The 14,903-nt window shown below is 42.9% G+C and overlaps 1 protein-coding gene across 3 annotated transcripts in view; it reads right to left on the reverse strand.

Moving 5' to 3' along the window:
• The window catches only part of LOC120066236 (copine-2-like), a 31,049-nt gene extending 16,943 nt beyond the window's left edge, over positions 1 to 14,106 (reverse strand). Inside the window, exons 1-10 of one of the 3 annotated variants that reach the window (XM_039017464.1) lie at positions 13,897 to 14,106; positions 8,221 to 8,423; positions 6,583 to 6,762; positions 6,380 to 6,454; positions 5,937 to 6,008; positions 5,658 to 5,741; positions 5,370 to 5,459; positions 5,098 to 5,196; positions 4,517 to 4,603; positions 246 to 305 (exon numbers count right to left, since the gene is read on the reverse strand). In XM_039017464.1, the coding sequence (XP_038873392.1) occupies positions 246 to 305; positions 4,517 to 4,603; positions 5,098 to 5,196; positions 5,370 to 5,459; positions 5,658 to 5,741; positions 5,937 to 6,008; positions 6,380 to 6,454; positions 6,583 to 6,762; positions 8,221 to 8,394 (921 nt within the window). In that variant the 5' untranslated portion in view covers positions 8,395 to 8,423; positions 13,897 to 14,106. The remainder of the gene's footprint in view (positions 1 to 245; positions 306 to 4,516; positions 4,604 to 5,097; positions 5,197 to 5,369; positions 5,460 to 5,657; positions 5,742 to 5,936; positions 6,009 to 6,379; positions 6,455 to 6,582; positions 6,763 to 8,220; positions 8,424 to 13,896) is intronic. The other 2 variants (XM_039017461.1, XM_039017462.1) reach the window with 2 other exon arrangements.
• Positions 14,107 to 14,903: the final 797 nt, after the last annotated feature.

Here is a 14,903-nt window from a genome sequence, read left to right on the forward strand (position 1 = left end):
TGTATTTCAAAAGGTATTTGTTAGTATGTGTGCGTACATACAGTACGTGCGTGTGTGTGCGCAGTGTGTTTGTGTTCCAACCTGAGTTATGTGTAATTTTACATATTGGAGTTCATTGCCCGGGGTAGGTGGATGTCTGAGTTACTGTAGGTGGGTGGCAGAGACGGTTGAGAGTAGGAGTAAAGGGTCAGAGTTTACAGGTAGAGTGGGAGACACACTGAGTTGAGTGATGACCTCATACTCACAGTGAACATGATCTGGCATCCACCTAAAATATAGTCCAGGAAGGTATAGTCCCTTTCAACCTGAGGAGACATTATTCAAACATTATTCAAACTCTGTTCATACTATTCCATACTCAAGCAAGTTCAAATTGTTTTTCCTATGGATACATAATTGGAGGAGGCGTGGCAGTGGCACTTTGATAGGATTCAGTAATTGGCTGCCTGAACAAAGGTGATTACTGCAGGCAGAACCGTGGTGGACTGTGTGAGACTGACAGGTGTTTTGTGCTGATATTAATACATGAATTAAATAGGGATTTGGAGCCATTACTCTAATCCCTGCCTGAAGCAAAGCCACATTACAGGCATTTGTTTTTTAATAAAAAATACTATTATGAACGACAATTCATTAGCTGTGTGCATAACGCTTTAATGTGGATTCATAATACATTTAAAGCTGTTTCCTTTTAGACTTAATATGCCTTTTTGTGATTTCCATAATGGATTGACTAATTAAGAGGCATAGTGTATATCTATTAGTCTCTGCGTGTTTTTTTATTTTTATTTCACCTTTATTTAACCAGGTAGGCTAGTTGAGAACAAGTTCTCATTTGCAACTGCGACCTGGCCAAGATAAAGCAAAGCAGTGTGACACAGACAACAACACAGAGTTACACATGGAGTAAACAATAAACAAGCCAATAACACAATAAACAAGTCAATGACACAGTAGAAAAAAGAAAGTCTATATACAGTGGGGCAAAAAAGTATTTAGTCAGCCACCAATTGTGCAAGTTCTCCCACTTAAAAAGATGAGAGAGGCCTGTAATTTTCATCATAGGTATACTTCAACTATGACAGACAAAATAAAAGAAAAAAAATCCAGAAAATCACATTGTAGGATTTTTAATGAATTTATTTGCAAATTATGGTGGAAAATAAGTATTTGGTCAATAACAAAAGTTTATCTCAATACTTTGTTATATACCCTTTGTTGGCAATGACAGAGGTCAACCGTTTTCTGTAAGTCTTCACAAGGTTTTCACACACTGTTGCTGGTATTTTGGCCCATTCCTCCATGCAGATCTCCTCTAGAGCAGTGATGTTTTGGGGCTGTTGCTGGGCAACACGGACTTTCAACTCCCTCCAAAGATTTTCTATGGGGTTGAGATCTGGAGACTGGCTAGGCCACTCCAGGACCTTGAAATGCTTCTTACGAAGCCACTCCTTCGTTGACCGGGCGGTGTGTTTGGGATCATTGTCATGCTGAAAGACCCAGCCACGTTTCATCTTCAATGCCCTTGCTGATGGAAGGAGGTTTTCACTCAAAATCTCACAATACATGGCCCATTCATTCTTTCCTTTACACGGATCAGTCGTCCTGGTCCCTTTGCAGAAAAACAGCCCCAAAGCATGATGTTTCCACCCCCATGCTTCACAGTAGGTATGGTGTTCTTTGGATGCAACTCAGCATTCTTTGTCCTCCAAACACGACGAGTTGAGTTTTTACCAAAAAGTTATATTTTGGTTTCATCTGACCATATGACATTCTCCCAATCTTCTTCTGGATCATCCAAATGCTCTCTAGCAAACTTCAGACGGGCCTGGACATGTACTGGCTTAAGCAGGGGGACACGTCTGGCACTGCAGGATTTGAGTCCCTGGCGGCGTAGTGTGTTACTGATGGTAGGCTTTGTTACTTTGGTCCCAGCTCTCTGCAGGTCATTCACTAGGTCCCCCCGTGTGGTTCTGGGATTTTTGCTCACCGTTCTTGTGATCATTTTGACCCCACGGGGTGAGATCTTGCGTGGAGCCCCAGATCGAGGGAGATTATCAGTGGTCTTGTATGTCTTCCATTTCCTAATAATTTCTCCCACAGTTGATTTCTTCAAACCAAGCTGCTTACCTATTGCAGATTCAGTCTTCCCAGCCTGGTGCAGGTCTACAATTTTGTTTCTGGTGTCCTTTGACAGCTCTTTGGTCTTGGCCATAGTGGAGTTTGGAGTGTGACTGTTTGAGGTTGTGGACAGGTGTCTTTTATACTGATAACAAGTTCAAACAGGTGCCATTAATACAGGTAACGAGTGGAGGACAGAGGAGCCTCTTAAAGAAGAAGTTACAGGTCTGTGAGAGCCAGAACTCTTGCTTGTTTGTAGGTGACCAAATACTTATTTTACACCATAATTTGCAAATAAATTCATTAAAAAATCCTACAATGTGATTTTCTGGAATTTTTTTTCTCATTTTGTCTGTCATAGTTGAAGTGTACCTATGATGAAAATTACAGGCCTCTCTCATCTTTTTAAGTGGGAGAACTTGCACAATTGGTGGCTGACTAAATACTTTTTTGCCCCACTGTACAGTGTGTGCAAAAGGCATGAGGAGGTAGGCAATAAATAGGCCATAGGAGCGAATAGTTACAATTTAGCAGATTAACACTGGAGTGATAAATGAGCAGATGATGGTGTGCAAGTAGAGATACTGGTGTGCAAAAGAGCAGAAAAGTAAATGAAATAAAAACAGTATGGGGGTGAGGTAGGTAGATTGGGTGGGCTATTTACAGATGGACTATGTACAGCTGCAGCGATCGGTTAGCTGCTCAGATAGTTGATGTTTAAAGTTGGTGAGGGAAATAAAAGTCTCCAACTTCAACGATTTTTGCAATTCGTTCCAGTCACTGGCAGCAGAGAACTGGAAGGAAAGGCGGCCAAATGAGGTGTTGGCTTTGGGGATGATCAGTGAGATATACCTGCTGGAACGTGTGCTACGGGTGGGTGTTGTTATCGTGACCAGTGAACTGAGATAAGGCGGAGCTTTACCTAGCATAGACTTATAGATGACCTGGAGCCAGTGGGTCTGGCGACGAATATGTAGTGAGGGCCAGCCGACTAGAGCATACAGGTCGCAGTGGTGGGTGTTATAAGGTGATTTGGTAACAAAACGGATGACACTGTGATAGACTGCATCCAGTTTGCTGAGTAGAGTATTGGAAGCTATTTTGTAGATGCATCGCTGAAGTTGAGGATTGGTAGGATAGTCAGTTTTACTAGGGTAAGTTTGGCGGCGTGAGTGAAGGAGGCTTTATTGCGAAATAGAAAGCCGATTCTAGATTTGATTTTGGATTGTTTAATACGAGTTTGGAAGGAGAGTTTACAGTCTAGCCAGACACCTAGGTATTTATAGTTGTCCATATATTCTAGGTCAGAACCGTCTAGGGTGGTGATGCTAGTCGGGCGGGCGGGTGCGGGCAGCGAACGGTTGAAAAGCATGCATTTGGTTTTACTAGCGTTTAAGAGCAGTTGGAGGCCACGGAAGGAGTGTTGTATGGCATGGAAGCTCATTTGGAGGTTAGTTAGCACAGTGTCCAAGGAAGGGCCAGAAGTATACAGAATGGTGTCGTCTGCGTAGAGGTGGATCAGGGAATCGCCCGCAGCAAGAGCGACATCATTGATATATACAGAGAAAAGAGTCGGCCCGAGATTGAACCCTGTGGTACCCCCATAGAGACTGCCAGAGGTCCGGACAACATGCCCTGCGATTTGACACACTGAACTCTGTCTGCAAAGTAGTTGGTGAACAAGGCGAGGCAGTCATTAGAAAAACCAAGGCTATTGAGTCTGCCGATAAGAATACGGTGATTGACAGAGTCGAAAGCCTTGGCCAGGTCGATGAAGATGGCTGCACAGTATTGTCTTTTATCGATGGCGGTTATGATATCGTTTAGTACCTTGAGCGTGGCTGAGGTGCAGCCGTGATCAGCTCAGAAGCCGGATTGCACAGCGGGGAAGATACGGTGGGATTCGAAATGGTCAGTGATCTGTTTGTTAACTTGGCTTTCGAAGACTTTAGATAGGCAGGGCAGGATGGATATAGGTCTGTAACAGTTTGGGTCTAGGGTGTCACCCCCTTTGAAGAGGGGGATGACCGCGGCAGCTTTCCAATCTTTAGGGATCTTGGACGATACGAAAGAGAGGTTGAACAGGCTGGTAATAGGGGTTGCAACAATGGCGGCGGATAGTTTTAGAAAGAGAGGGTCCAGATTGTCTAGCCCAGCTGATTTGCACGGGTCCAGGTTTTGCAGCTCTTTCAGAACATCTGCTCTCTGGATTTGGGTGAAGGAGAAGTTGGGGAGGCTTGGGCGAGTAGCTGCAGGGGGGACGAAGCTGTTGGCCGGGGTTGGAGTAGCCAGGAGGAAGGCATGGCCAGCCGTTGAGAAATGCTTATTGAAATTTTCGATTATCATGGATTTATCAGTGGTGACCGTGTTACCTAGCCTCAGTGCAGTAGTTCACCTTGCATGACTTCAGAATGATGATTCCAGAGTTTTTGTAGCTCTTTTTCTTCTTCTGTTTTTTCGGATTAATGCATTCAAATTCGACCTGGCGGAAAGGAACACTAAGTGAAAAATTACAACTAAGACCCATCTGCACACCCACACAATTTACACTCATTCTCACACCAGCTCTATTTGCATTTCTGCCATTAGCAAATGACAGAAGGTTTTCAGGAAGAAGTTGGCAGCCAAAAACTGAAGTAAAATGTAACTTCCTACTTCTCTCACCAGGTGTTACCAAGCTGTAAAATAAAGTGTTACCCAACATCCCTTAGTGAGGTTAAAACAGGCAGTAGATTGAATTCGTGTTAGTAAATAAACACTTGCGAATATCCAAATGAACGGGCATCCTCCATTCAGAATTGGTGAGCTGTGTTAGGTGCATTGAGTGTCTTAAGTGAGTCATTCACTCACAGTGAGAAGTGCGTTGAGATTGGAGACAATGTGAAAATGGTCTTAGATCCACATCAAAGCATGACTAACCCATACAGAACAAAACCCCATAGATAAACAGGAACAGATCTAGAATACATCCCTCACCTCCAGTGAATTCTGGGCTTCACTCATCTTGGTGACAGTGGTCTGAAACTCTCCAATGAAGTCAGGACTTCCGTCGTTGTCGTAATCATAGCACAGTACCTGCAATATGAGACAACCCACAGGAAGGACAAAAAGATCAGAACATTCCGTCATACCACAAGAAATCACTTAAAATGTATTTGGCTTTTCACATATATTAAAGGGGATTCCCTCGCTAACATTTTCATGCCATCGTCCTCAGATTAATGCACATGTTGGTAAACCTCACTTACCTTGATGCTCCTGTCTACGTCCCCATCACAGAGGGAGATGAGTGGTACTGTGAAGGGCTTCCACACCGGGTCCAGAGTGTTCTTTATAACCTGCAGCACAAAAACAGCTACAGAGATCCAACTTCTTCCATGTCATTTGGAAGACAGAACTCAGAAGCTAGGTCAATCCAGTTAACGTATTACCAGGTGGTAATACACTTTGTTAGTGATTTAATACACTTAGTTCTACAGTGATGACATTGAAATAGTCTAAACAGCCACCCCTGACCAACTACCGAGCCAACTCACCTCTGTCCTGTGGACCAACATCCATTTCCCATCATCTCCTTGCTTGTGGAACTCTAGGTAAGGGTCTGATTTACCAAAGAAATCCTGCAAAACAAAGCAATCTTGTTTGACAATGGCCCACATAGCTGCCAGCATACCACGGTGAAGACTTGGAGAGGAAATTGTTGTTGTTTCATGAGCATTGTCTTTATTGACAAAATCATTTTGTTGTTCCAAATATTACGTAAGAACTTCTTAACAGTGATGATAATATGGTACTACGTGGGCAGTGACTCTTACCTTCTTGTCAAGCTTTCTCCCATACAAGGTCAGTGTGATTACTCTATTGTCTGACAGCTCCAACGCAGTTATCTGTACACAAGAGAAACCGTTACTGTATTGTATCCAGTGTAAAACTGTACCATTTTACAGAACGTGTATGTGTGAGTGTGTGTGTGTGTGTATGTGTGAGTGTGAGTGTGTATGTGTGAGTGTGAGTGTGTATGTGTGAGTGTGAGTGTGAGTCTGTATGTGTGAGTGTGTGTTTATGTGTGTGTGTGTAGTGTGTGTGTGTGTGTGTGTGTGTGTGTGTGTGTGTGTGTGTGTGTGTGTGTGTGTGTGTGTGTGTGTGTGTGTGTGTGTGTGTGTGTGTGTGTGTGTGTGTGTGTGTGTGTGTGTGTGGACATGTCTTTATTTCTTGGATCGCTCTGTGGGTATGAGTTGTGCAAGCATGATGTTCTCACTGTGATGGTTCCTTTCCCAGCTGGCTTGCCATTGGCCAAGGTCAGTGACCGGTGAAGTTTCTTATTGGACACAATCTAAAGGTAACAGACCAGAGAGAGAAGGTGAAAATGCCCAACTGCAAATAAACATAACAAACAGGTGATAAACAGATGCAGAAAGGGGTCACAGACAGACTCTAAGAACAGTGTGACAGGTAGCATACCACCCCCAGTGTACAGATGTACTCTCCCAGGAAGTCATGCTCATACAGCTGGCTGCTGCACTTGTCCTCATCAAACAGGGCAAACTTGAGCTTCTGGACCTCCTCAAAATGGTAGTCCACCTTAAATTTCACCCCAAACACTGGATTCAGGTTATTTACCGCAGTCTCTGTTCGACCAATCTGAAAATGATACACAGGAATATGGTTTTGTCAAACAGGTACTGTATTCACACACACAAACGTGCCAACACCGAGTACACAGAGTGGAGCACAGGAGGTTGGTTGCACCTCAATTGGGGAGAACAGGCTCGTGGTAATGACTGGAGCAGAATTGGTGGAATGGTGTCAAATACATCAATCACATGGGTTCCATGTGTTTGATGCCATTCCATTTACTCCGTTTCAGCCATTATTATGAGCCGTCCTCCCCTCAGCAGCCTCCACTGGATTGGAGGTGGACATGTGGGGGTGTGTAAGGTTGAAAAGGCCTTATTCATGTGAAAGATAAACCTAGCTGGTGGTGACTAACACAGTGTATGTGTGACTCACTGATAGAATATTCACATAGTCCTCGACCCCTATTGTGCTCTCATCTCTGAGGCTAGACTGGCGCAAACTGTACATTCCAACGCTGCTCTGTCTGTTTGACTGGAACCCCTCGCCTCTGTGTCTCTCCCAGCGTCTTTTCTGACTGTTACCTCCCTCCCCTTTCTGTGCTATAACACTTCCCTCTTTACCCCCACAGCACAGATGGCTCCTCCACCCAGAGTGAACCCTTCTCTCATGCCGAGACAGATAGGAAGAAAAGCCCTTCCCTTTAAAAACCCTTCACTCCTCTATTTCTTCTCTGCGTTTTTGTTTCATATAGCTTTGGAATGTTTGTGTATAGTTGTGTGTTTTATGAGCTGTAGCTTTCATCATGATCCAAAGAGAAACCATTGTCAGGATGGCTACATGCTCAGTGTGTTTTAAGAGATTAAATGTTACACCTCTGGAATAGTAAACATCCTCCGAGGTACTTTTTACATATAGGCTCCCCGTTTTCAAATCCCACTGGGTATTTTCCATGTCCCTTCCCTGTTTGCCTGTAAGTTCCATTCCTCATTACTCTTTCCACTCTCTTTCCACGCATCAAGAACATAATTGTTTCCGTCCAAATTTCCATGGTAACTGCAGCAACCGCTTTGCTGGTTTCATGTTGGAGCCTGCCCTGTTGACAGACAGCCCAAGCCTGCAGCGATCACACTTAGCCTGCTTCAACACAACAGTACCCAGGCAGGCAGGCATGTCTTTCTCTGGCAATGAGAGGGCACCCGGAGCACACACAGATCCACACTCCTCAAGACACCACAGCTTCAAAGACGGCTCTGGATTGATGTTTCTCCATTATACATTGATAACACTGTGTGTTATTGCGAACTTGGCGAGCATCAATCAATAAAACATTGAGAGTAATCAACAGTCAGAGGATATTTATTAATGATTATTTCACCCTCTCAAGTGGTTTACTTCACCACTTTATTCAACCCCTACAATCCTTCATTCCTTCCACTTTTCCAACAGTCATTTCTCCTTTTTTCTTCCTTTATAATTGACCCCCTCAACCTTTCCCACACATGCCCACCCTCCTCCCCTCACCTCAACCCAGTTGCTGTCCACCTCGTGGAAGAGCACTAAGAAGGGGTCAGACTTGGAGGCCACGTCTCTGTCCAGCAGGTTGCCACAGCACACGGACAGCTCCACCCTAGTGACGCAATTCTGGGGACCCATGGTTGGCCCAGAGTCAGGCCCCGTGCCAAGCGTGTAGGCCATGCTCGCAGGAGTGTCAGCCCTCCCACAGCCTAGGAACACACATAGCACAGAGAAACAGCACTATGAATGACATTACTGTAGCATGGAGCATTCAGTAGAGAGTCATAGGTTCAAAATAAGATAGAGAGATGCACAAAAACATGAGGATGTTTAATGCAGGGCGGTTAATGACAGAGAATTTGGGACCTATCATAAATTCTCATATTCCAAATTCAATAGAACATAAAACACATATTTGATCCATGTGCAGTATTCAGAGAGTTGAATGAATCAATTCAGCTGCATGAAAAACAAAGGTCAGGGTCGCATGCAGAATAATTGATATACAGGGGTCCTTCATGTGTCATATGAGAGAATAAAAGCTGTACTCTGTCAAACATTCATACACAGGTAACGTAATGTAAGGACATGAGGAGTGTGGTGAGGGCTCTTGTTGCTAAGATACTGATGTGCCATTGTGTAAGACCCTCCCTCCACTGCTGGTGCTAGTGGAACCAGGGTATAGGAAATGGATTATAATACCAACAGATCACAGATGTAGGACTGCATACAGTGCATTTGAGAAGTATTCAGACCCTTTTACTTTTTCCACATTTTGTTACGTGACTTATTCTATAATGGATTCAATAGTTTTTTCCCTCATCAATCTACACAGAATACCCCATAATAACAAAGCAAATTGTAATAAAAAAAATAATAATGAAAACAGAAATATCACATTGACCCTTTACTCAGTACTTTGTTGAAGCACCTTTGGCACCAATTACAGCCTCGAGTCTTCTTGGGTATTACGCTATAAGCTTGGCACACCTGTATTTGGGGAGTTTCTCCCATTCTTCTCTGCAGATCCTCTCAAGCTCTGTCAGGTTAGATGGGGAGCGTCGCTGCACAGCTATTTTCAGGTCTCTCCAAAGATGTTTGATCAGGTTCAAGTCCGGGCTCTGGCTAAGCCACTCAAGGACATTCAGAGACTTGTCACGAAGCCACTCCTGCGTTGTCTTGGCTGTGTACTTAGGGTCGTTGTCCTTTTGTAAGGTGAACCTTCGCCCCAGTCTGAGGTCTTGAGTGCTCTGGAGCAGGTTTTCATCAAGGATCTCTCTGTACTTTGCTCCGTTCATCTTTCCCTCAATCCTGACAAGTCTCACAGTCCCTGCCGCTGAAAAACATCCCCACAGCATGATGGTTTCCTCCAGAAGTGACGCTTGGCATTCATGCCATCTTGGTTTCATCAGACCAGAGAATCTTGTTTCTCATGGTCCGAGAGTCCTTAGGTACCTTTTGGCAAACTCCAAGCGAGCTGTCATGTGTCTTTTACTGAGGAGTGGCTTCGGTCTGGTCACTCCACCATAAAGGCCTGATTGGTGGAGTGCTGCAGAGATGGTTGTCCTTCTGGAAGGTTCTCCCATCTCCATAGAGCAACTCTGGAGCTCTCAGAGTGACAGAGCTCCTCCCTGACCAAGACCCTTCTGCCCCGATTGTTCAGTGTTGCCGGGCGGCCAGCTCTAGGAAGAGTCTTGGTGTTTCCAAACTTCTTCCATTTAAGAATGACGGAGGCCACTGTGTTGTTGGGGACCTTCAATGCTGCAGACATTTTTTGGTACCCTTCCCCAGATCTGTGCCTCGAAACAATCCTGTCTCGGAGCTCAACGGACAATTCCTTTGACCTCATGGCTTAGTTTTTGCTCTGACATGCACTGTCAACTGTGGGACCTTATATAGACAGGTGTGTGCCTTTCCAAATCATGTCCAATCAATTAAGTTGGTGAAACATCTCAAGGATGATCAATTGAAACAGGATGCACCTGAGCTCAATTTTGAGTTTCATAGCAAAGAGTCTGAATACTTATGTAAATAAGGTATTTCTGTTTTTATTTTTAATACATTTGCACAAATATCAAAAACACTGTTTTCACTTTGTCATTATGGGGTATTGCGTGTAGATTGACGAGAATATATTTTTTTAATTCCATTGTAGAATAAGGCTGTAACATAATAAAATGTGGAAAAGGGGAAGGGGTCTGCATACTTTCCGAATGCACTGTATGTTGTACCATAAGTAATGAACTGAAGTAATGCATTGTAAGATTATAATGAACACTGAAAATATTTTTATTTTACCAAAATGCGCATTTTTTCTAAATTTTTATTTATTATTATTTTTTATTTTTTTATTTTACCTTTATTTAACTAGGCAAGTCAGTTAAGAACAAATTCTTATTTTCAATGACGGCCTAGGAACAGTGGGTTAACTGCCTGTTCAGGGGCAGAACGACAGATTTGTACCTTGTCAGCTCGGGGATTTTAAACTTGCAACCTTTCGGTTACTAGTCCAACGCTCTAACCACTAGGCTACCCTGCCGCCCATTGTCATTTTCTGATATGGTTAATGGACTGTTATATGTAGGCGCCGTATATGACGCTCTCTATGACGCTTGTTCCATCTAAAGGTCGTATATGAGGCTCTCTATGACGCCCGTTCCATCTAAAGGTCATATATGAGGCTCCTAATGACGCTCGTTCCATCTAAAGGTCGTATATGAGGCTCTCTATGACGCTCGTTCCATCTAAAGGTCATATATGAGGCTCCTAATGACGCTCGTTCCATCTAAAGGTCATATATGAGGCTCCTAATGACGCTCGTTCCATCTAAAGGTCATATATGAGGCTCTCTATGACGCTCGTTCCATCTAAAGGTCGTATATGAGGCTCTCTATGACGCTCGTTCCATCTAAAGGTCGTATATGAGGCTCTCTATGACGCTCGTTCCATCTAAAGGTCGTATATGAGGCTCTCTATGACGCTCGTTCCATCTAAAGGTCGTATATGAGGCTCTCTATGACGCTCGTTCCATCTAAAGGTCGTATATGAGGCTCTCTATGACGCTCGTTCCATCTAAAGGTCGTATATGAGGCTCTCTATGACGCTCGTTCCATCTAAAGGTCGTATATGAGGCTCTCTATGACGCTCGTTCCATCTAAAGGTCATATATGAGGCTCTCTATGACGCTCGTTCCATCTAAAGGTCGTATATGAGGCTCTCTATGACGCTCGTTCCATCTAAAGGTCATATATGAGGCTCTCTATGACGCTCGTTCCAGCTAAAGGTCATATATGGGGCTCTCTATGACGCTCGTTCCATCTAAAGGTCATATATGAGGCTCCTAATGACACTCGTTCCATCTAAAGGTCATATATGAGGCTCCTAATGACGCTCGTTCCATCTAAAGGTCGTATATGAGGCTCTCTATGAAGCTCGTTCCATCTAAAGGTCATATATGAGGCTCTCTATGACGCTCGTTCCATCTAAAGGTCATATATGAGGCTCCTAATGACGCTCGTTCCATCTAAAGGTCATATATGAGGCTCCTAATGACGCTCGTTCCATCGAAAGGTCCTATATGAGGCTCCTAATGACGCTCGTTCCATCTAAAGGTCGTATATGAGGCTCTCTATGACGCTTGTTCCATCTAAAGGTCGTATATGAGGCTCCTAATGACGCTCGTTCCATCTAAAGGTCGTATATGAGGCTCTCTATGACGCTTGTTCCATCTAAAGGTCGTATATGAGGCTCTCTATGAAGCTCGTTCCATCGAAAGGTCTTATATGAGGCTCTCTATGACGCTCGTTCCATCTAAAGGTCGTATATGAGGCTCTCTATGACGCTCGTTCCATCTTAAGGTCATATATGAGGCTCTCTATGACGCTTGTTCCATCTAAAGGTCGTATATGAGGCTCTCTATGACGCTCGTTCCATCTTAAGGTCATATATGAGGCTCTATGACGCTCGTTCCATCTAAAGGTCATATATGAGGCTCCTAATGACGCTCGTTCCATCTAAAGGTCGTATATGAGGCTCTCTATGAAGCTCGTTCCATCGAAAGGTCTTTCCATTATCAATAATTAGATTCAACCAAAGCAAAAGTGTACAATGGGAGCACACTGAAGTGTACAGCATCATAAACATAAACACATCACACACTTCCAACCAAATCATAAGCATCTTCATGGATGGATGGATTCGCAAGCAAGTGTACAAAAGTATCATATTCTCAATTGCTTGTATAATGTAAACAGTTAAATGTTGTTTTGGTATCAGCAAAAATATTATACAGAAGACATCAGCATAGTCTTGCTCACATACCAAAAATAAAGAGGGTGATAACTCACTCCATATCCCCAAACAGCCCCTCAGGCTCAGTCCATCCAACATTACAGTCACTGGAGTTAACACATTCTTCACACCTAAGGCAAAGCTCTGGCCAGAGTACGATACGCATCTTTGTGGGGTAGTAGGAAATGGGGAAAGACTACAGGATCTGAATGAGTCTAGAACTGTCTCAGTGACTTGAATTCTAAAATAAATAATGCCACATACTGTAGGCGTATTGAAGTTCAAATAAAATCTTTGATACTTTAACCTATTAGTTTACATTTTGCCATGTGCGTCGCTGAATATTCCATTATATAATCACACACTGAAAACTGATTTGAATACAGTAGGCTACCTAAAAGAGTTACAGACCCAAGTCACCACTCTCAGTATCATGTTGTTCTCCTCTCTGTGTTCAGTGTGGTAGAGGGAAGTGACCTCACAGATAAATACAGGTCTGGTTGTCTGCAAACATAAAGGGCCCCTCAGGTGCCCCTTGAGCTGTTCTAATCAGCAGGAAAACTTTTCTCAGACCATTTATTCAGATGGTAAAAATATTAAATTGGGTACTGGGCCAGTAACTAGGGACTTTATCTTCAAATGGTCCAGGCTAAATCAACACATATAGATACGCATAGATCTATCGAGATGACTATCAATCAAGACAATTGTCAACCCAAGCTGAAAATTGCATTCCCATCTTCACTAATCTCAGTGCTGGAGGACTAGACTGACTGCATCATCTCATCTACTGTGAGAGCAAATGTCACTTGAGAATACTTATGGGGTGGGTGAGAATTTTGATGGTTGCGTACAATGGAAATTCAAAACATTTCAGAATAGATTTTAACTACCAACAAAAGGGATGAGCACAGGTAAATCCAGAGAAAGATGGAGCAAAGATAGATACAGAAAGAGAGAGTATATGTCCCTTTTTAATAGATAGATAAGAGTGAACCAGAGAAGTAAAGACATGAGTCTCAGAGGAGACTGACATTTCTACTTTAGAACTAGTGACAACTGACTCCGTTTCCTCTTGTGGTTGACAGCTTGAGCTTTGTGCTTTCTTTTCACATTAACATCTGACATATCCTGTGTGCCACCATAAATATTTGCATCAGTTTGCAATTTCATGAAATAGTACGTTGAACATTACAATTACAATCAATCAATATCCTCTTACCCCTACCCCTATCAAATACACTGACAATATTTCAGTCAGCACACATTGGAACAGATTGTATTTTTTATTAAAAGAGACATTTACTTAATTGACATGTTTCAAGACATAATATAGGAACATCGTTAAATCGCATAGGATAAAAATACACAAGTGTCCCAATATTCACTTACCTTGGTAAATGTGATTTTTTACTAATACTCTTCTCTGAAGAACGCTTCTTCTTGATAACTTTAACACTTTTCTTTCTATGCACACATTGACGTTATTTTCATGATGTCCAAAACATATAATCAAGGGAATACAAATTGTTGTGGTTGGCCGCGAGGGGAGGTCATTCTGGTCTGTGACAGTCTCTCGCCGAGTGCTGTAGTGGAGCAATTGAAGTGGTCACGCATTGCAACTCCACCCGACTCAATGCCTTCAGCAAAATGAGAACATAAATGCTCTGGTTCGGGAATAGCTACATACTTTTCTTAACATAGACTATTATTGTGTAATCATTAATCATGGCCGAATGTTATATAGCTCAATGCGTTTGACACATAAGTACAGTATATTAGGGTACATTACTGTTTCCATTAAAGTTAACCCTAAAAGCCCCAACATATTTTTATCTTAAAAAATGTCAAGCACAAGCAGTAACATATTTACTTTCCTTAACCCTTTGTAACACATGTTTTTGCTTTTAATTCCCCAAAATAAGCATATATTACATTTATTTGACACATTTACACTCAAATGTATGCACTGATACAAAACATGCTCTTTCCATGAAATAGACTGACCAGGTGAATCCAGGTGAAAGCTATGATCCCTTATTGATGTCACTTGTTAAATCCACTTCAATCTGTATAGATGAAGGGGAGGAGAAAGGTTAAAGAAAGATTTCTAAACCTTGTGACAATTGAAACATGGATTGTGCCATTCAGAGGGTGAACGGGGAAGACAAAATATTTGAGTGCTTTTGAATGGGATATGGTAGTAGGTGCCTGGAGGTGTGTCAAGAACGGCAACGCTGCTGTGTATTTCACGCTCAACAGTTTCCCATGTGTATTCAGAATGTTCCACCACCCAAAGGACATCCAGCCCAACTGTGGGAAGCATTGGAGTCAACATGGGCCAACATTCCTGTGGAACGCGTTGTACAACTTGTTGAGTCCATGAACCGACGAATTGA

Source organism: Salvelinus namaycush, chromosome 21 (genome assembly GCF_016432855.1).
Source record: "Salvelinus namaycush isolate Seneca chromosome 21, SaNama_1.0, whole genome shotgun sequence".
NCBI classification, from domain to species: domain Eukaryota; kingdom Metazoa; phylum Chordata; class Actinopteri; order Salmoniformes; family Salmonidae; genus Salvelinus; species Salvelinus namaycush.